Source organism: Manis pentadactyla, chromosome 2, assembly GCF_030020395.1.
Source record: "Manis pentadactyla isolate mManPen7 chromosome 2, mManPen7.hap1, whole genome shotgun sequence".
Taxonomy (NCBI): Eukaryota; Metazoa; Chordata; class Mammalia; order Pholidota; family Manidae; genus Manis; species Manis pentadactyla.
This window is the reverse complement of record NC_080020.1, coordinates 136,044,156-136,065,070: the sequence shown is the minus strand read 5'-3', so window position 1 is coordinate 136,065,070 and position 20,915 is coordinate 136,044,156. Positions and strand designations below refer to the sequence as shown.

The following is a 20,915-nucleotide window of genomic DNA, read 5'->3' as shown; positions in this document are numbered from 1 at the left end:
AAAGCCTTTGTTTGGATCTTGATTCAAACTAAACCAACAGGTGGCCCATTATTTTGGAGACTCAGAGTATGCACCAGGTATTAAATGATCGTAGGGAATAACCATTCGCTTTGCTAGTTGTAATATCAGTAGAATAGTGAGATAAAAAGGAAAAAAATGGCTATTGGTTATGGATGCATAGTGAGGTATTTAAGATAAAAGTATGTGATAGCTTGGATTTTATTACACACATGCTGATAAAAAAGGAAAAGAAAGAAAAGTCAATGAAGAGATGAAACATGATTAGAAAATTTTGGTAATTTTTCATACTGAATAGAGGGACCCATGGATTCATTATACTATTCTTTCTATATATGCTCTTTCTGTATGTTTAAAGTTTTCCATAATGAAAGTAAAAGCAGTAGAGTTATTCTGCAAATGTCAGAACCCAAACTATCAAAAAGACCTATGAATAGTGTGTGCTATATGCCAGGGACTGGGGAGGTATTTCATTTTCCCAGAGTTACAATGAGGTTTCTCAGAACAATGACCTTGATGCTAAGTAACAAAAACAGTTGCCACAGGTTCAGTGTGGTACCCCCAGGAGTATTACCCAGTGTTCCTCCTTACCAAGCATTCTTGACATACTCCTCAGCACGAGTTGTCATAATGAAGTTGGATGGAGAACAGAGCATTCACAGGCTCCAATAACAGCAGCAGCGCATGGACTTGCTGAGCAGTTACTGTTTTCCAGGCTGTAACTCTGGGGAGAGGAAATCCTGGGGCAAAATACCTCTAAAAATGAAATCAGTCAAAGGGAGAAACAGAGTTTGAAACCTGTTTATTGCTTACAAACTGCAGTCCGGGCCCATCTCTCTCCTACTCTGGCAGAAGCAAACCAGCATTCCCACTAACCTCTCAGGTTCAGATAAGTCTTCAGTTGCCCAGGTAATTACACATAGATATGGAGATGAACTAATCTCCACCCCCTGAGGAATGCCTGTTGATATGCATATGCACTAAAGCCAGGTGAGGTATTCTGGAAATACTACAATTTTATCCACACAGGCACTGGCCTAACACTTTATAAGGTGCACCTCGTTTCACTATCTTACACTAGTGTTTAAACTCCAGATGGGTTGGGGTAAATTTCCAGTTTGGAGCAATCTCAGCATTTGCAGCCCAATTCTCCTCACTCCACATCACCACCAGGATTCCCTCTCAGCAGGTGTGCACTGTCTTTCAGGGGGCTTGGTTCCTTTAGGGGGCACTGACTGCTTCCTTCTTTCCCCAGAATTCTACACAATACACTGGTCTGCTCCTTTCTAGTCTTTCTTCCATCTAACAAATGTTACCAAGTCTCCCTGCAAGCGCAGGCGGGGAGTGGCAGGCAGGATCTGGCAGGCCTCACCTGTGTGGTCCCAGCGCCCCATTTGCCCTGTGTGGAGGTGGGTCTGGCTCCGGCAAAGTGCCATCCTTCCTCAGAGGTGGGGTAAGGAAGGGAAAGAAACTGCCTACTACTCTGGCAGAGCTGTCACGCCTCTGCCCCTGCCCGCCCCCTCCTCCACCTCCCCGAACAGGCACAGGACCCAGTCTCTCCCAGGGATCCTTTTTTTCCTTGCTGCTGCAGCCCAATAAATGGCTGCAACCTGGTGCCCCCTAGAGGTAAGCCAGAAGACTATCACTGTACTGCCCGGATTATAGTTGAAAGTTTTTCACCCATTTTTCTTTGCTTTTTTTCTTTCTTTGCTTTTACTCTTGAAAAACTACAGCAAGATTATGCCTTATCACAAAATAGTGTGGATATATGGCAACAAGTGATGAGAGACTGGATCTGTAATTACAACTAGCAGGATCATATCACTTCAGCTTGAATAGGTAAACATTACAATGTAGCAGCCTGAGGATTCAGTATAGAAGAATTTGGCTTTTTAATTTTACAGAGGTCATCAAACTCACTTCAACTGGTGAAAGCAGAAACCTTCTATCTACCTATTAGCCTACATGATTTTCCCATGCATGTTTTCAGGATTAAAATTTGCTTCCAAACAAGCAGTGCCAGAGTTACGCCTAGCCTCCTCTTCTGTCACTGCCCTGTCTGCTTCACGCTGGGCTCTGGCCATGCAAGGCCAGAAATGCTCTCCCATCACACAGACCTGCCTCCCTTCCTTCTGAACTGCAGCTCACAAATCATTCCCCCGAAGCCTTCCTGTACTCCCCCGGAGGGCCTTATGCCCGCACCCCCAGAACTTTGTCCTTCAGGCTGCCAGCTGGCTAGTCCCTGTAATTATTTGCTCATTTATCTCACCCAGCTCCTAGCCCTCGGAGGCCAGGGGCTCTTTTCTGCCTTCCTCTGGAAGCATTCAGTGGGGTCCAGCTGACCAGAGCTCTTTATACAGGCTTGGTGAAGGAGGGAGTGTGTTGGGAAGGAAAGGACTCGGCTCGGTGTCGCAGGGAAGTCAGATATAGTGAGACAAGAGACCAAAGTCAAGAAAGCAAAGTGAGTATTAATACACTCTGCAAAGAGTAATGGAGCAGGCCTGTCTAAGATAAGACAGACCCAGATGCTCATTCTGAGGCTCCTTTTATGTGGTTTTGGCAGGGCAGAGAGGTCCTTGATGGAAAGCTGTCAGCTCTCTAGGTTTGTTCTGATTGATAAAATGAGGACAGGGGCTGGGCTGTGCCTGTGCCTCTCGTGTTTCTTATCTGGGGGGACCCTGGACATTTCCTGAGTCACTCTTGGACCCTGTGGCTTCATCTGGTTAACTCTCTGAGTCATTTCTGGCTCTCTGGCTCTATCTGCTCAACCCCCTGAGTCATCTCTGTGGGGCCCTTTCTCCTTTTCATCCGCTCATTTCTGTCTTTCTGCCTAACAAATGGAATGAGTCAAGCGGGTGGGAAGAACTCAAAGAGGCAGAGGCTCAGTGGAGGAACTACAAGTGCAGAGGGAGGAGCATCCAATTCCCATTAGAGCTACCAGAAGAAGGGTCATGATGGATGAGAAGGATTCAGGTAAGCTGAGAAGGTGGAGGAAGGACATGTTAGGCTGGGCGTTTCCTCCACAGCATTTCTAAGACTGTTACTACCACCTCGTGTGGCTATTCAGTTGTCTCTCTCTCTTTAAATGGCAAGCTGTCCACCTCCCCACCATGTTTCAGGGCTGTTTCATACCCAGGGATGGGCTGAGTCATGGGGAGAGGCAAACAAGGCAGAGGGGTTGAAATGCAGGCTGGGAGGGAGCTGCAAGGGGCATAGGTGAACCCACGGCATATCTCCTGTTCTATCTCCCTTTGCTTCCATTGTCTCTTCCTTCCCTGCAACTAGAGGCGGACAATTTATAGAATGACCTTAGAGCCCATTTTCCTCTTCCAAAGATAAACAGACCTAAAGAGGTAAAGCGAAGAACACGGCATGAAGGGACAGCTTCAGGCCATTCATACTTGTGTGGACTGGGTGCTCCCTGTCCCAGGTACCTTCTCAAGTGTTTCACATATGCTGATGCTCATTTCAACCTGCTCTGGGTTGAATTATGTCCCCCCCAAAAATTATATCAATGTTATAAGCCACTAGTTTGTGGGACTTTGTGGCAATAGTCCTAGGTAACTGTTAACAACCCTGTTATTATTTATGATTATCCCTGAGACTGAGGCCCGAGGTCACTCAGAGCCAGTGGAGAAGCTGGAACTCAGACCCAGGCTAGATTCTGTGCCCATGCTTCAAGGCTTCAACAACCCCTTGTGAGCAACGGAATCCTGGGCAGGGTGTCCGTCCTCTTGGGGCTGGTCACTTCTCTGCAAAATGGCAGCAAATGAGAGGGCTGGCTAGGCAATGCACACAGTGTTTTGCCGTGGTGCCCAGCTTGGCTCAGCACAGAGACAGGGATGGGGGAGCAGCCCTGACTCCTGTCTGAAGTGGAAAGTCCCTGGTGCAAGGGCCCAAGAGTCCACCCCTGGAGCTCTGCCGCCTCAGCCTCTTCTCCCCAGAAACTTGAACCTGACCCTAATAGGAGGATGAAGCATCTGCAATGAACTGAAGACAATTTAATCCCCTCTTGATTTAAAATTAGGAGCTTCTCCCTCCAAATACTCCCCCAAAAAGGACCTAAACTGTTTTTTCATGTCTTTATACCTTTATTTAAAAAACTTTTTAAAGCTCCCACACTAACATAAAATATCTTACTAACTAAAGGGTTATTTCTGCATAATTCTGTACTTACACATATTTATATCCAAGTTACTCGTCTATTTTTCATAGCTCCTTCTCCTACCATATATTATTTCCTCTAAAAAAAGCAGAGAGATAAAATTTCTTCCTTACATTAGAAGAGGAAAGAAACAAAGGTCTTGAAAGAAAAATGACATTTTCTGGTAGCAACTATTACCAAGATTTAAAAATAATGACTTTTATTCATTACATTCCTTTATTATACTCAATCAATTCTGTTTCATGTATAAAATGTCAGTAAAAGTTAAAACTTTAAATTTATGCCTGATACACATATACATGGTATAAGGAAAATGACAGACCCTTTCCAGACCACAGTCCATGAGTAAATGGCTAATTCACCAATTATACTCTATTTTTATACTGAGTCCCATGAAAACACAAGTTCTTTCAGTGTCTGAGCTCTGGAGCAAGGAGTCCTTATTAACAATGAACATCAGCATTTTGAGAAAATAGTTTTGTTTGTAAATATTCCACCAATTCATGTTTTGATTTTTGCATCTCAATCTCATAATAGGGGATCTGTAAAGGAAGAAAAGAAAATTTGTCATTGTCTTTCATAATCTGCAATTCCCTTCTTTCTGGTTACGTGTTTATCTGCTGCCCCCTTCCTCACAGTGGAGTGTAAGCTCCCAGAGGTCAAAGCACACAGCTGGCGGGGCATATTCATCCTGCACTCCTAGTGCCTTAAACAGTGCCCATCTGGCACACAATAGGGGCTCAGTAGATACAAAGCATAGAGTGCAAAGAAAACCGGTGGTCTAGTATGGAGAGGGCGTCAGGTTATGGATTGGAGGGTGGGAGAACCTGAGCTGGGAGTCGATGACCGACCAGAATTTAGATACTCAAAGTGGTGGAGACCAGGCTGGTGGTGGAAGCTGCATAAGGGATAAAGGCAAGAGAGAATGGAGGGGCTGGGGGACAGGGGAGGGCACGCTGAGCTCGGAGCAGAGTCCCAGCTGTGGAGGGTCCCAAGTTCTGAGACATAGTCTTTACTTTATTCCGTAAGCAGTAAGGAAACGAGAGGTTCTGAGCACACACTGGCACGATTTGTTTTAGGGAACTTAATCTGGGGATGTACAAGGTGAAGAGGAGAGGAGAACGCACTGGTGGACCACTGGGAGCACTGGGACGCTCCATGCAGGCACTGTGGCCTCCTAAGACCTATGTGGCCTCTGGCATAAATGCAAACAGGCTCATAAACATTCAATGTTGATTAAGCCCCTGGTTTTGATGAGTCACCTTGTCCATCTTTAGTCATTATATCAGAGGAAATGAAAACAAATATTCCAGTAAGTTAGTAATTCTAATTAAATGAGGCATTTAAATGAGACATAATATTGTTGGTCCTCTGGGCTGGCAGACCTCTTAGTGCCCCAGAAAAAGCAAATCTGAACTAGAAATTGGTTATGGAAAAAATAAATAGGAGAAATCATACCTGAACAACTTGATAACCAAGTAAGTGAAGGTGTCTTTGTTTAATAGCTTCCTTTCCCAGTAAATGTCTGCTATTCAAACAAAATCTTTCTGGACCATCAATGCACAGTGCTACCCTAAAAAATCAGAAACTTAATTCTTAAAACAATCTGAAAATATTTATATACTTTTGTCTAAGTTTAGTTTGGATTTGGCTATTCCTACATGCCATTTTATTTTCAGATAAATCACGAATGTGCTATCCTTTAGTCTTATGAAAAAACACTTGATTTGTTACTATTAATGTTCATGTTACAAGGAATTCCCAAAAATGGTAATGCTGCAAAGTAGTGTTTTAATTTCCAGAATCCTGTTTTTTATACCTCTTATGATAATATCTTTATTAACCTTGCCAAGCACTATAAACATCATGGCAGTTTTACCTTTTATGTACATCTTCATGAACTGTGGGTGGTAATACAAATCCTTCTTCATCTAATTTAAGTTCAACATCTGGTGGGAGAAGAAAGGAAAAATTCCTCCTGTGATACCCTCACCAGCACTAATCTCCCTTTCTTCCTCATTCTGCTTTGTTTCTTCCACATTTTGCATTTACCAACTGGACTGAAGTCAGCAAAGTAACGGCCACCTCAGACAGTGTGAGAATTGTGATTTGACTGGCCTGATCAACCAGGCAGCCTTAAATCAAGAAGGCTCAACCACACTAAAACAGAGTGGGTCCTCAGGTTCTCCAGGGTGTGACAAGAACAGGCATTTTCTCTTTCTCCTGATAAGCGGCGGGAATCTTTCAATCCTGGTAGTGAAGAAAATCCTGTAACTTAAGCCAAGTTAGACACCTACACAACCGAAAGCTTTCCTTACTCGAGCTCCCAGAGCATCCATGGCAGGTGAGGCCTCCTGGTCCCAACGCGTGGTCCCCTGGCCTGGGCGGACCCCGTCCTTGCCTCAGGTACTGCTGCCATTACTTTTGTAAAAGAATCCTGTAGGGTGAGATTTGACCACACTGTCCTCTTTGCATTTATTTCTTTTTATTCATCCATTTAAAAAAAAAAATTGTAAGGCAGAAGGACCTTGACTCCTGGCCAGCACTATGCAGAGACCTTTCTGCCATGGTGGAAGAGTTCATACCTGTGCTGCCCGTGGCTGCTCAGCACCTCAAGTGTGGCCAGTGTGATGGAGGAACTGAACTTCAAGTGTTTAAATATGTTAATTAATTTAAAGTTAAACAGCCCCATGCACTAGTGGCTACTCAGTTGGTCAGCACTGGCCTAGCGTACACAGCAGCTCACCGTTAGTGAGCACCCACTGTGCTCCAGGTCCTCCCCCACGTCATTCATCTAGTCTCTATTCCTTGTGCTCTCGTCACAGAGGAGCAAACAGGAAATGGTCAAGTGCTATGTCCAGACATTCCACCACCGTGTGCCGACATAGGGGACTCAACCCCACGGTCTGGACTCTGCAGCCCTGTGGTTCACCTGCTGTTCCAATCTGCCTTCAGTGAGTGGTATTTCCAGACCCAGGGGGCTACTAAGTCCCACATATGCCACAAGAGGACAGCACACTGTAGTTAGTAAACAGCCACAAAACTCCCTACTACTTACCTATCGTGTAACAATACGGTGTTAACACTTTTGAAGCAAAATACATTCTTCCTCCTAAAAGGTCAATCAGTCCAATCATCACAGATTTATAAAGCTGAAAATCCACAGGCGTCTCCAGGGAATAGCACGGAGTAAGAAATGATTTCACTTGAAATTGAGGAAGAAGTTTTGGACCCTAAAATTTGTATGTGCAAACATGAGATAGAAAAGTAAGACATGAAACCAAAACAAAATGGAAGTTACCCAAGTATAAAGTATGAAAGTCTGCTCAAAATTACTTTGATCTGAGTGATGGTTACGTGAGTGTATATGCTGTCAAACCTCACTGAGCTATACACTAATATTTGTGTACTTTATTTTATGTACCTTGATTAAATTTAAAAAAAAACAAAACTTCCCCCAAACATCATTAGGCAAGTAAAGAAATGTCTGTAGACTTACAAAAAAAAAAAATTATATATATATATATATATATTACTTTACAAGTATGATACTTTTCTAGGACTTAGAACAAGTATCTTTCTTAAATGACAATGCAAAATATTCTTGTTACAGTTCAAGTCCAGTCATTCAAAATACCTTTTAAATGTGGTTTAAAAGTAGTAAGTACTCACAGAAAGGAAGGAAGGAAAGAAGAAAGGAAGAAAACATCAAACATCTTACAGCTCAAGAAACATGTTGAGGTTTCTTGACCTCTAAGCCTTAGAACTACTTTAAGGGCCTTAAGGACACTCAGCTAAAGTTTTCAATAATGGAAAATGTAAAGGTGACATTTCAATGTATTAAGAAAAGGATAACTATGTAACAAATGGTACAACTGCTTATCCATCTAGAAAAGAACTAATTTCCATCACACATCACAGAAAATAATAAATCCCAAGTGGATTAAAGAGCAAAATATAGTAAGGAAAATATTTTTTAGAATTTAGTAAAATGTTTGTATTACTTTAGAAGTGGTAAAAAATTCTTAAGGGAGATAGGAACCCAGAAGTCATAAAAGACAGACTTGGCTATAGTAAACTTATTTCCATGTAGCAGAGACATTATAAACAATGGTAAATAACCCTCCCACCAAGTTAAAAATTACAAACCAGGAGGAAATATGTACAATATACAGAATATCTAATATCTCTTTACAATGTGTTCTAGGACAAAAAAAAAAAGGCAACCAATAGAAATCCGAGTCAGGGCAATTTATAACAAATGGAAATGAACAATAAACATGTGAAAATAGGATCAACTCATTACTGATTAATATGCAACTTGTGTCATGATTCTCTTTTTCATTGAGTCAAATGAGAAAAATTAAAGGGACTAATAACAAACTGCTACAGAAGTTGGGGAGACATACCACCCTCACTCACTCCTGGCAACAGTGCCATCTATAACTGCTAGGGAGAAATCCTGTCAGTGCCCACCAAAAATGCACCCCGTCATCCCACTTTCAGGAATCTAGTCTCTTTAGTTAAGACAGCAGTAAGAAGGGATATATAAGGATGTTTATTACAGCACTGTTGATTGTGCTAAATGCTGGAAAAAGCTTGAAAGCCCATCAATGGTAAAATGGTAGAAAAATACCACAAAATTTTTGTTTCTTAAAATATCTTAAAAAGAATGCAGTTGATCTTTTGTACTGCCCCCCAAGGTCCATGGTTTATTGGGCATAAAAGCAAATTGTACTTGGAATAGTCCCATTCCATGCAAATAGAGAAAAAGGATGGTATTGATGTATCTATGCATAAAAACTGCTGTGAGGGCTCTGCTTTCAGGATTGGGAGGAGGTTGGGAGTAGCTAGTATTTACCGTTATGTGTAGGTCTGTTCAAGCTCTTCTAAAGAAAAAAGTGGTATCTTTCCACGCTGAAACCTTATTCCAAAGTGAGCTACTCTTAAATGTGGTTCAGTCAAGGACACAGGACCAGGTCTGAGCAAGTCTGGAGATGCCATTTCTGATTCTACACAAGGAGTCTGATAAAGTTATGAGAATGAGTCTTTAGAGGACTAGATGGGAAGTCCATCTACATGAAACTTTCAGGTAAGAGCGGCTTAAGAACATACAAAGAAATAATTTAGGGTTTGTTCAATCCAGAGATTAATACTTTTATACCCCATAGCTCTGGGGAGTGCTAGGACCCTACTGAAGGAAGGCTCAGAGTGAATCTAGCAGGCCATGATGCATGCCTGGAGCACAGGGTAAAAATGTACACAGCAGGAAATAGGTCCTGCAAGAATCAGAAAAAGGAGTGGGGTCAAATTATCAAAGAAAAGGTGGCCTGCTGGCTACTAACTCCAAATGAACAAAAATTCTGCTTTGTACTGAGGTTACTGAGACATACCAAAAGAAAAGTAACTTTAAAGATTTCAGTGGGGTACAAAAGCCAACTGCTCCATGGGAAATGAAGCAACACAGCTCATGCTGTTACCTTATAGAAAGGGCACTCTAGGACCGATGTTAAGAAAAGTTGGGTCAGTTGCGCTAGGCACAGTCTGTCCAAACAGGATTCTTCCCCTGAAATAAAGAGCATCCAGTAATAGCTAAGTTTGAATTTTGGTTTATGGGTAATCAGAGAAAAGAACATTAAAGAGCGTACAGCATTCATTTATCACCTGGGATGTAATGTACTTTGAAATGACACTAGGAAAAGAACTTGCTGGAATTAATTATGCCTTCTTGCTTTCCATTAATGCAATCTCATCCTGACTTTTAGGAACTCAAGTTCCTAACTGCAGAATACAATTAAAAGTGACAAAATATGTTAGTAGAATTAGTGGGAATTTCCTTTAACTACAGAGACACAGAAATTTGACGTATTTGGGTGGCCTTCAATTAAGATGAGTACCATCTTTCAAAAAAAGGGAGTTCTACAGTTGCTCTCTTACCAAGATTCTAGCATCTTACCATGACTATTAGATTACAGTCACATCTCTACAAGAACAGTTTTTTCTCAGTTAGGGCAGCAGTCTATTTACCCAAACTATTTTCTCTCTCTAGGCAATGTTCTATCATTCTTTAATTCTGTGTCCATGCTACCGCCTGCAACTTCAGATGTCTTCTTCAGATTATTGTGGAGGAAAAAATAATGGCAAACCTTTGTTCAATGTAAAAGGTACATAGGTGATTTGAAAACATTACAAGCTCAAAAGTTACTTTTCGACTCTCAGAAGTTATAACCAACTCACCTTGCAACTGCTGAAGAAAATAAGGGCTGAATATTTTTGCCATAAAGTTGACGGGATGGCATTCGATAAGTGAACATGAATGGAGAAGTTTCAATAGTGTTTTGGGTGGAAAATAATTGGAATGAGTGAGTAACATATTTTCTAGCTTTCTGAATAAAGCAGAGGCATTTGGTGGCAAATGATTGAGTTTTCCAAATGGTTCAATTAACTCAGATATCTGACTAGGTGAAAAATTTTCTGATTGGCAAACAAAAATTTCTGCCACTGTATTGAGGATGGGTTTTGAAAGAATCAGTTTTCTAGTGCAGTATTCCATGACTTTGCTGACAGTCTCGGGATCCAAAGAGACACAGAGTGAAGTCACATGTTGCTCCAGAGCATCTGTAAAAAATATGTCACTGTACCCAAAGTATATGAAAGCCTCCAAGACTTTTCCTAGTTCTTCATTGGTAAAATGAGGGATATACCTCACAACATATTTACCCAATTTTATAACCAAAGAAAGTGCCTGAGTTTGATCAAGAACCACTAGGGCAGTGAGCATCTCACTTACTGATTTAGGACTCAGGTTGGAAACTATTGACAGAGAAAACTTGTTTATCTTATTTAGAAATGTCTGATATTGGTCCACTTTTTCAGTACATGTCTGCAGTATTCTATAAAGGGCCATAATATCCTGGGGGGTAAATTTGTCCAATTTTTCACCTTGAAGTTGATCTATAATCAGTTCGAGGGTTCCACAACCTGGACCTTGCAGTTTAATCAGACTTTCCCCAAGAATACAGAGATTGTGAACTCCTAGGCCGCCCCTTCTGAGACGATGTTGGCATTCTGCCACCAAGTTCAGTAACAGGCTACTTTGGGGATCCACACACAATAGAATCAGAGCTTGCAGAGCAGTCACCAGGCCAGTGTTTGACAGATTCGAGGGCTCCTGTTCGAACTGAACGCATAAAGCTCGAAAGACACTATTCTCTAATATTTCTTTTGGTGGCCTTTGGTCACTGTGTTTTTTTTCCATTTCACAAATCCGTTGTAAGGCTCCTGCTGCCAGAGTATCTGGCAAAGTTTGCAGTGTGCTTATAAAACTTAACACTTCTTCTGATGAGCTGATGTTGTTTAGTGTCCTGTAAAATATCTCTTCATCCTCCCTTTTAAGATTTCCTTCAAGCTTGTCCCAATCATGTACTTCAGAGTAAACTAACTCACTGACTGGATGGTTATTTCCATTTTCTGAATGGAACTTTTTACAACAGGGATGATGGAACCTGACCCTGAAAGGCTCAGGTTGTAGTGAGCAGACCCATGGACACAGGTGCTCCTTGACTACCTTGTGAACATGATTTACAGGTGGATTTTTCACAGCAGCCAGAGCTCCATGAAACCAAAAATCAGATAAATGACAAAGGTTCCTCCGCAAAGTAATTAAAGCCATGCCATCAGTTCTCAACTCCTCTTGACTTATACCTAAAGAATAAAAAACAGGGTCAAATATATTGAGAGCATGCCTCAGCAACATCAATGCTTATGAAACGAAGTATCCATAAGAAGTGTCATATAAGAAGTTTAGCACTAAAATGAAGTACCTAAGAGCAAAGTCCCTGCATCCTAGCGCTTAGAGAAGTGGCTGGCATCTAAGGATAATGATGGCTATCATTTGTCAGGCACTACGGTACTTTCCCTGTACTAACTTAACCCTCCCCGCAACACAACTGTTAGATCCTTCTACCGTCCTTTTACAGAAGAGGAAACTTAAGCACAAGAAAGTTACTTGGTCCAATTACACAGCTAGTAAGTGGCAGAGATGAGATTCAAACTCAGGCAGTGGAGATCGTACACGTTGGCTGACGGAAGAAACTGCATGTGGTTACATATACTCAAAAAGAGGCAGTGGGTAAAGGAGCCACAAATTATGTGGATCAATGCAAAGCAAGGGTAAAGAGCACGCTTTTTGGCGCTAGGGTTGGTTTCCCCTCAGAGTCATGACTTGGCCAAAGCTGGAAAAAGAGAGGTGTCTCGCTGGCAAAATGAAAAAAGCAGGATCTTAAAAAAGTAAAACGATACGGGCAAGTGGGAAAAGTAGTCGGCTCGTCAAATCTAAACACGCCGGTGAGATTCGGGGACGAGGGTGCAGGACAGCGGGGCCGCGTCCTCCGTGAAATTAAAGGACACCACGAGCTGGGCGCCCCCGGACCTGGCGCCCGGGGTACCAGTGCTCAAGCACCGGGTGGGCGGGCGACACAGCAACGCACCCCGGGTCCAACAGCGGAGCTCAAAACCGGCGTGGACACCTACCTCGCTCAGCGCACCGCAGCTCCGAGTAGCCGTGAAGCCATTGGAACCTCTCGGGCCTCCGTACGCCAAGGGGCCCAGGCAGTCTGACGCAAGCGCGGAGACGGGGGGCGGCCCCACGTCCGGCGCACTGTGATTGGCCCAGCTCCCCTCCCGAGCTTCCTATTGGTCTCGGGAGTCCTGCACGAGCGCCCCGACTGTCTGCGCAAGCGTGGGAGCTGGGACAAAATTCCTACCTTGTCCCGGGTGTCCTGGACGGGCCCCCGCAGGTGAGTGTCGTAGGCTACGGTTCCCGGGTGGGCTGCCCGCCGGTCTCCGGCCCGAGGGGAGGCGGCCCGGGTCGGCGGGCTGCGCGGGGCTGGGCCTGGGGCGCCCTGGCGCCTCCCAGAGCGCGTCCGCCCTCGCCGTGGCGTAGCACGCGCGAAGCGAGTCCTGCGGGCCTTCTCCGTGGGCGTCTCCGTTCCGCACCCTTTTGTACACGTGGTGCAGGGCCCCGCGAGGCGTGGGGTCGGGGAGCGCGCGGGGACTCGGGAACATTAGGGCACGGTCCTGGCCTTGCGCCTCGGCTCCCCCGACTCTGCCGTGCGGGCGCGGGGGCAGCCTGACTGCAGGGTGGCGGCGGACCGCGGGATTCGTTCTTGAAGGGCCTGCAGTAAGTGTATTTTAGCTCCGATAATAATTGGTGAGGCTTCCGTCGCTACCCTTTGACAGTTCTCGTGGAGCGGTAAATGTGTAGTGTCTTTCTGTTACTCATTTATCCTTCTATTCACCCAGTTAAATTATTGTGCACTCTCTGGTTTATTTAGCATTAGGATAAAGTAGAAACTAAGAATCCTACAATTTTAATGGTAATTTTACTTTCACTTTTCTCAAGAAAACTAACATATAAGATTTGTTGAGCGCTGCTGTGTCTCAGCTATTATGCAGGTGCTTTGCCTCTGTCACATCTTTGTCAGGTGGGCATTATCATTATCCCCATTTTAAGGGTGGGGCAGCTGAGGCACAGATCAGTTGAGAAACTTGCCTTAAGTTCTACAGTTGTGCATGACCGACCCCCAGAATCTGATTTCTGAGCCACGGAATTAGAGCTTCATTACTGTGTTCTCTCTGGGTTGATGAATTCTTCGTTTTTTTTAGAGAACTAATGGTAGCAAATTCAGAGAAGTCAGTTTCATATTATCTGTGGCTACTGTCGGAATCTTCTTAAAAAGATTACGATGGAGAACTAATACCTACAGGATGTTAGTACTTAAAAGGAAATCCCTTTGCCCTTTCCCATTTTTCAGTGTGACTGTTGCAGCTCCAGTGTGTGCCTTGAGGTAATGAGGAGGTTTTTGTTACTCTATGCTACACAACGAGGACAGGCAAAGGCCATCGCCGAAGTAATATATGAAAAAGCAGTTGAACATGGATTTGCTGCAGATCTTCATTGTATTAGTGAGTCAGATAAGGTAAGAGCTGCTACTCATGTGGTTTTTACCGTGTTCTGTGCTTTAAAATATTTTGGGAGGTGATGTTAAACAACAAATTAGGATGCTAAATGCCACCATAATCCTTTTTTTTTTTTTCTTACACCCTCAGAAATGTTATCAACTGTGTTGTTAGGTTCCTGCCAGCTTTTTTTAAACATAAGTGTACATTTGAGTTAGAGTAAAGGGTCTCAAAAACTGAAACAAATAAGTACTTGTCATCCATAAATGGACTGTCTGTGCCTTGTTTATCTCATGGGGTGGCTGTGTGAACAAGTGAGATGTGTGTGTTCACATGCATGTGTGAGCTTTCCAACCTCATGAGTCCCAGTGCTCCATTTGTATTTCCCCAAAATGAAGACCTTGCCATTCATGTCAGAGTTCCTCCATGTGAAGGGCCATGTAATTCTTTTGTGAAATCGAGTTTAAAGTAGAAACATAAGGGTCTAGAGAAGACTCACCTTGTTTAGGTCAGGAACTAGTTTTTACATCAGTCTCTGCAGAAGTTCTTACCTTAGGATAAAGGAGATCGTAGCAGATCTCTCTTCTCTCAGTCTGGTTGAGACCTCCAGGTTCTACTGTTTTATACAGTTCAGGCCATAGCAACTTGCAGGGACTTCTATACAAGTACAAGACGATGTGCCAGCCACTGATCAGTCAAATTCCATTACATACTTTAAAAACTACCTTGCCGGTACACTCTCACCCAAGTTCACAACCTCCTGTAGCCTCCCCCACATCTCTCATTCCAAAAGACTAGGCTCTTGGCAGCTCTAGGATCCAAGTTCGAACAGAGAACTTCACTTTCTTGATCATGGTAGTCCTTTTGCAGGTGATGTGACTTTTAACAGGTCTATAGAGTTTAACATACAGCTTTGAAGTGTCCTGTAAGCGTTGAATCGCCTGGTAAAATGTTGGCTTACATCCTTTCTATTGTATCACCATAAAGACTGAAGTGTATTCCTTGGAGCCAGGTTAGATGATATTTGTGAGCGGTGAAGCTCTCAGGGTCATTATAAATAGAAACATTGAAGTGCTGTTCTTGATATACGTAAATTTAGGTGAGAAGTAGAATGAAGGAACTTGATTTGTAAGACTCGGAAACTGATTAGTTTGCCTCTGAAGATAGTCTTGGCTTTCTGGAGATCTGAAGGAGTTCTTCCCCTCTTCCCCCTGGACTCTCTGTGGGCAACACTTTTCCAAGTTTAAAATGCCCTGTGTACCACTCTGCCCTTATGCCACAAGCAGCAAACTTGACTGGTTCAAGACGGAGGAAACTAAACTGATTGTGACGCATTAAGTCAAAACTGTATGGCAGCAGATCCCTGACACAACATCCTTGTTTTGTAGTATGACTTAAAAACGGAAACAGCGCCTCTTGTTATGGTGGTCTCCACCACGGGCACCGGAGACCCGCCCGACACAGCCCGCGAGTTCGTTAAGGGCATACAGGACAAGACGCTGCCGGTTGACGTCTTTGCTCACTTGTGGTATGGACTCCTGGGTATGGACTGTATTTTCTGCTCTAACTGTGCTCAGTTGTTACCAGCTTTAATTCTGGTATCTGTGTCCTTCAAAACTATGATACATAGTTGTATGGGTTTTATCCTTTTTGGTTTTTTATATAAATATATATAACATAAATGTAAATGATGGTGGTGTTCTGTAACTTCCCAGTGCTCATCCCCAACAGCAGCTCTGTAGAACTCCTTGAATAGTTAACCACAGGTCAGATTCAATCATGAAACATTTTTGGGACATTAATGGTTGGGCCCCACCCAACCCTTGAATAAATAAACCCCTGCTGCACCAGTCCCTGAACGAGCTACCCTATGTGCTGTTTGAGGCTCCCTGGTGGATTGTCTAGCTTCCCTAAGAACTGTTCCTCTAGGACTGGTTTTCAGTGGTGGCCGCACTGCAGGGTCACCTGGGGGAGTTCTCTTAAATTCTGTTACTGGGCCCACCTCCAGTGATTCTGACTTAATTGTTCTCAGATATGGCCCTAGAATCATTTTTTGAAAGCTCCCAGGTGATTCTAGTATGTATTCCAAGTTAAGAAACAAAGGCAGAAGGCTCTGAAATACAGTTTAAAAATATTAAGATACAGGATCTGAATGACCAGCTCAGCAAGATAGGTGTCTTGCCAATGGGTTTCAGCCCTGGGCAAGTTCACTATGGATTCGGTGTGACCAAAGAAATGATGGTAGAATGTTCTTGAGGTGAAAGGGTTATACCCAACTTTATTTCCATGGTGGCAGGTCAATCACTAGAATCCCGTCCACTCAGAGCCAGTCTGCATGCAGCAAGCTGGTCTCTGCCTCTGGGCCTCTCTACCCCTGCAGCAGAGACAGTTTCAGTGTCTGTCCTCGTCACTCCAGTCTCGTCTCTGCTCACCTGCAGCCTTGCCACCGTGTTGCCCAGAGCACTAGGCAGAGCTCTTTATATAGAGTAGTAACAACATAGTACCCGCACATGTGTAGTTAGATAGCCAACCAGGGCCAGATGAGAATCCTGGCCACAGGAACCTTCACTTTATCCACAATATGACACCAGAGAGATAATTCAGGGTCCATATTCCTGGCTTGTGGTCTGTAATGTTCATCTGTGAGAGTTATTTTGGGAGGAGGGTATATAGCAAGGATGGATTGTGCTATAATAAGTAGAAATTTGAGATTATGACTCTGGCCAAGATTTGTTGTAATACAACATTCTAGAAAGTATTTCAGAGTAAGTTTTTAATTTTTTTCTAGTTTCTTTATTTTTAAGAGTGAACATGTATGTATTGCTTTAAAATTTCCTGAAAAAGTTTTTTATAAAGCAAAGATTGAAGCCTGTCCCAACTGTTCTAGTTGACTTAGGTCGTATCCCACATTTTTTGAAAGCTCCCAGGTGACCCACAGATTGCTCACCCTGCTACTGATGGGAAGCTACATGGAGATGATGGACAGCTGAGAAATTAAAGCCTTTAATTTTAAATTCTTGACCAAGTTTGAAAATATTAGTCCACTTTCTTACCAGGAAACAGAAACAGTTTTTAATTTACCCAACATGAAACAGCAAATGATTGTTTAAGTTGCAGATATTTCTCTCTCTGCTCTAGGTTATGGGTCTGTAAGTTCTGTAAACGACCAGATGGTAAAGATTTTAGGTTTTGCCTTCCATGGGGTCTCTATAGCAACTACTTAACTCTGCTGTTATAATTTGAAAGCTGCCATAAACAATGTTCAAGCACATGGACTTTGCTGACAACTTTATTTACAAAGAAAGGCAGTGGTATTTGGCCCCCAGGTTATAGCTTGCAGACCCATGCACTAGATCAGAAAAGTCTGCAAATAAAGATAATTTTTTTTTAAACCTAATTCATGTTTTAAGATTTCCCTATTTTTATGCAGATTCATGGGAACAAAAATGCAGTATATTTCTGTTAACAGGTCGAAGTATTTGTTTCAATGTGGGAGGTACTTTTACATTGTAAAGTAGAAGACATTTACATATTGTCAATCAAGAGAAAACAAAATGTGTGAAGCTGTACCTTATTTCTTACTTCATCACTAAGAGCATGGAATGGTATTGGCTTAAATATTTTATTGATCTGTATATCTTTAAATTTCAACCTTATTCTGTGCTAATAACTTGTTTGGGCTCTTCAGGTCTGGGTGATTCAGAATACACATACTTCTGTAATGGGGGAAGAATAATTGATAAGCGACTTCAGGAGCTTGGTGCTCAGCGTTTCTACGACACTGGACATGCAGATGACTGCATGGGGTAAGGGCAGCATACTTCTCTTCCCATTTCTGGTAAACTCTTACTTGTGAACAGAGACTTCTGACTTAGCACTGAAACTCTTAACCTTGAAAGTCATATTCTAGTTTGCTATCATTTTTAGCTCAAGAACCCAGGATCAGCCGGAGCCTGATTTACTTATTTTACTGATTTACCTTTTTTTAATGCCTCATCCATCTCATCTGCTAGTGGAAGAAATTAGAAAAGATGCCCCCTACAGTTATCATTCTTATAGTCCATAGGTATTTGTAATTATCAGTGGTTTCCTAGGAACTCTGACTGCACGTGCGCTTCTCTCTGCTGTGCAGCGAGTGGATGCGGGTCCTCTCACTGGGAAGCGTGATCACTGTAGAGAATGCAGATGGGGAGCTGTGTTGGCTGACTGCACTCCTTAGCTCTCTTAATGACTGTTTCCCACCATGCCAACCAGAAAATACAGTTTCTGTTTCCATTCATTTATTCTTGTTTTACAATTCATTATTTCACCCATGCATTACCTCTTAATGCAGTGCATCAAATTCTGTTTATTTGTTTATTCTAAATCTTACAGATGTTCTACAACTTACTCTGTCATTTAGCCTTTAACTGTTTAGCCAGATAAAATACACACACTTGATTTTTTTTTTGATGCTTAATGTATTAAATTCTCACTAGATCTTTGTTTATGAGTAATGACAGATTCAGCAAATGTCTTTCTGCATATTATAACCTTGTACTAGGGCAAGGTCTAAAATGTCCTGCCTCTGAATTTAACTTTATGAATGAGAATTTAAGTGATACCTCTTTTGAGTTGTGATTAAATGTGGCAAAGATGTTATTTCCAAGGTCCTGACTTCTCAGTTCAGAGAATGTAGGGATTGTTGTTGAGTTATCCTACTTTCTTAATAGTAAAGTTACTGAAACAAACAAACCTGGGCCTGCTCACCTGACAGGCAGCTAAGCCAAATGCTGACCTCAGGATGTAGTAAAAGAAAGTGGCGATTATGGCAGGCACCAAGCATGGAGAATGGGTGACTAACACTCAAGATCCCGAACTTGCTGTGGGCTCACAAGCAGAGTTTAAAGGCAGAGTTATGGGAAGGGGCGCGGGGTGTGCGGCCGGCTCACGCCTGTCCTCCTGCCTGTGGGTGGTGCGGTGACAGGACTGTTTCAGGTACCTTATTCATAAGTCTTCTGGCTCCACCCAGTTTGGGGTCTGTGTGCTTATGGTCAGGAGGTAGCCTACTTGGTGGAGGTCTAGGTTTCTATAAAACAAAGGATACATGAGTCAAGAGTTTGTTTCGGGCCTTGAGGAGGAACCCCGAGTCCAGTGTCTGTTAAGTTTGTTTCACCTTGGTGTGAAAACTCCTATTTTCTTCAGTCTGTAACTACTCGGTCTAATCCCCATGCTCTGGGTCATCACCAAGGGACTCGGGCTTCTCTTTGTAAGTGAGAAGTGTGAGGGGCTTTGTTGCAAGGGGTTCCCTGTGTGGCTACAGTAAGTACACTACCACGTTTTAAAGTATGCTTAGGATTAATTTAGCTTTCCAAAAGGAAAATTCCTTTTTTCCCTGTGGCCAGCCTCTGGAAATTTTACCCCCAAAATTGTTCAGAATTGATAGAAGGCTTGAACTATTTATTTACTCTGCCAAAATATTTAGCATTAATCCAGAATGATTTCTGGTGATAATTTTTGGGGAAAAAAGATTAGCAAATTAGACAAAAAAAAGGGAGAGGGAATTCTGTTGATGGGATTATCATTTGAGATATTAGAGTGCTCTTGGATTTGGGTAAATTCTCTCTGCCTCATCAGAATTTATTATGCCTATTTAAAATTACAATTTCTGAAGATTATTAACTCTGCTTTAGGAAGTGAAGAGCAATCACATTCCTATTACTAAAACGTCCTCATTTCTGTTCTCTGACTTTCCATGTGCATGTATTTTTCTACAGCTCCAGTGCTAGTGAGCACATAACAATGTTGTTTTAACTTACTCATAAATATTTTTTGTATTCTGAGTAGTCATCATATTTAGTGTTTTCAACATTTCAACAGTTGCATAGCATTCTGCCAAATGGACAGACTGCTGTTATCTCATTATTATATATTTAAATGGGGAACTTAGGCATTCTTTCTTTTTTCCTGCAACAATCCAGTTTAGAGCAAGTGGTTGAGCCATGGATTGATGGACTCTGGGCTGCCCTCACGAAGCATTTCATGTCCAGTAGAGGAAAGGAGATGAATGGAGCTCTCAAAACAGCATCTCACGCCTCCTTGACAAGAGAGCCTGTGCAACCAGGACTATTACACATTGAATCACAAGTTGAACTTCTGAGATTAGATGATTCAGGACGAAAGGATTCTGAGGTTTGGGAACAAAATGCAGTGAACAGAGTTCAGTCAAGTGCTCCGAGTGCAGAGCCGTCACTTGCCCGTTCCATAGCCCCGCTTTCACAAGCCTCTCTGAATATCCCCGCTCCACCACCAGAATATTTACAGGTGCATCTGCAGGAGACTCGCAGCCAGGTAAGCCAAGCTTTTACTGTATGCTTTATGCTACATCATGTTAACTTACCATGGGTGTTAGCTTTGATTTAAGACAACAGAGATCAACCAGCTATGGCCGATGCCAAATGCGGTCCACCACCTCTTATAAACTTTTATGGGAACACAGCCATGCCCGTCCCATCCTGTCCAGTGTTGTCTGCAGCTGCTTCTGCATGGCAGGGGTAGACAGAAAGTCTGTCCACCTGTGCGTGACAGAGTGCTTTGTTATCACATTACCTCCGTCTTTGCAAAAGTGGATGGTGAAGAGCTCAGTTTCTCCAGTGTTCGGAGAATTAACTTCTTGGTTCCTCATTTTAGATGTGACTCAGGCAATGGCATTTGTTGTCACAGTGAGGAAATTATCTTAGCAGCTAAACTCAGAGGATTTATTTACAGTAAAATCTCTTGTGCAGGGTCAATT

The 20,915-nt window shown here is 42.8% G+C and overlaps 2 protein-coding genes across 7 annotated transcripts in view; one reads left to right on the top strand and one right to left on the bottom strand.

Moving 5' to 3' along the window:
- Nucleotides 1-4,144: 4,144 nt before the first annotated feature.
- On the bottom strand, nucleotides 4,145-12,803 carry FASTKD3 (FAST kinase domains 3). 5 transcript variants are annotated; one of them, XM_036896719.2, is made up of 8 exons: nucleotides 12,716-12,803; nucleotides 11,126-11,887; nucleotides 10,421-10,801; nucleotides 9,664-9,749; nucleotides 7,242-7,416; nucleotides 6,063-6,132; nucleotides 5,642-5,756; nucleotides 4,145-4,725 (listed from the first exon to the last, which is right to left on the bottom strand). In XM_036896719.2, the coding sequence occupies exons 2-8, from the start codon at nucleotides 11,853-11,855 to the stop codon at nucleotides 4,627-4,629; spliced, it is 1,656 nt and encodes a 551-aa protein (XP_036752614.2). In that variant the 5' UTR covers nucleotides 11,856-11,887; nucleotides 12,716-12,803; the 3' UTR covers nucleotides 4,145-4,626. The 5 variants fall into 5 exon arrangements, 4 of the variants coding, with proteins under 4 accessions (XP_036752614.2, XP_036752615.2, XP_057352460.1 ...); XM_036896720.2 differs by lacking the exon at nucleotides 10,421-10,801 and having other exon boundaries at nucleotides 4,146-4,725; XM_036896718.2 differs by having other exon boundaries at nucleotides 4,148-4,725; nucleotides 10,421-11,887.
- An 87-nt stretch (nucleotides 12,804-12,890) lies between these two features.
- Nucleotides 12,891-20,915, top strand: part of MTRR (5-methyltetrahydrofolate-homocysteine methyltransferase reductase) — a 44,973-nt gene continuing 36,948 nt past the window's right edge. For both annotated transcript variants that reach the window (XM_036896671.2, XM_036896670.2), the window contains exons 1-5: nucleotides 12,891-12,981; nucleotides 13,999-14,163; nucleotides 15,532-15,685; nucleotides 17,832-17,949; nucleotides 20,104-20,473. In XM_036896671.2, the coding sequence (XP_036752566.2) occupies nucleotides 14,035-14,163; nucleotides 15,532-15,685; nucleotides 17,832-17,949; nucleotides 20,104-20,473 (771 nt within the window). In that variant the 5' untranslated portion in view covers nucleotides 12,891-12,981; nucleotides 13,999-14,034. The remainder of the gene's footprint in view (nucleotides 12,982-13,998; nucleotides 14,164-15,531; nucleotides 15,686-17,831; nucleotides 17,950-20,103; nucleotides 20,474-20,915) is intronic.

Coding starts and splice junctions, on each gene's coding strand:
- FASTKD3 (XM_036896718.2), bottom strand. CDS start 11,855: ATGGCTTTAATTACTTTGCGGAGGAACCTTTGTCATTTATCTGATTTT. Junction 6,133..7,241: donor ACCGTATTGTTACACGATAG/GTAAGTAGTAGG, acceptor TTCTCCCACCAG/ATGTTGAACTTAAATTAGAT. Junction 5,757..6,062: donor CATGAAGATGTACATAAAAG/GTAAAACTGCCA, acceptor CTGATTTTTTAG/GGTAGCACTGTGCATTGATG.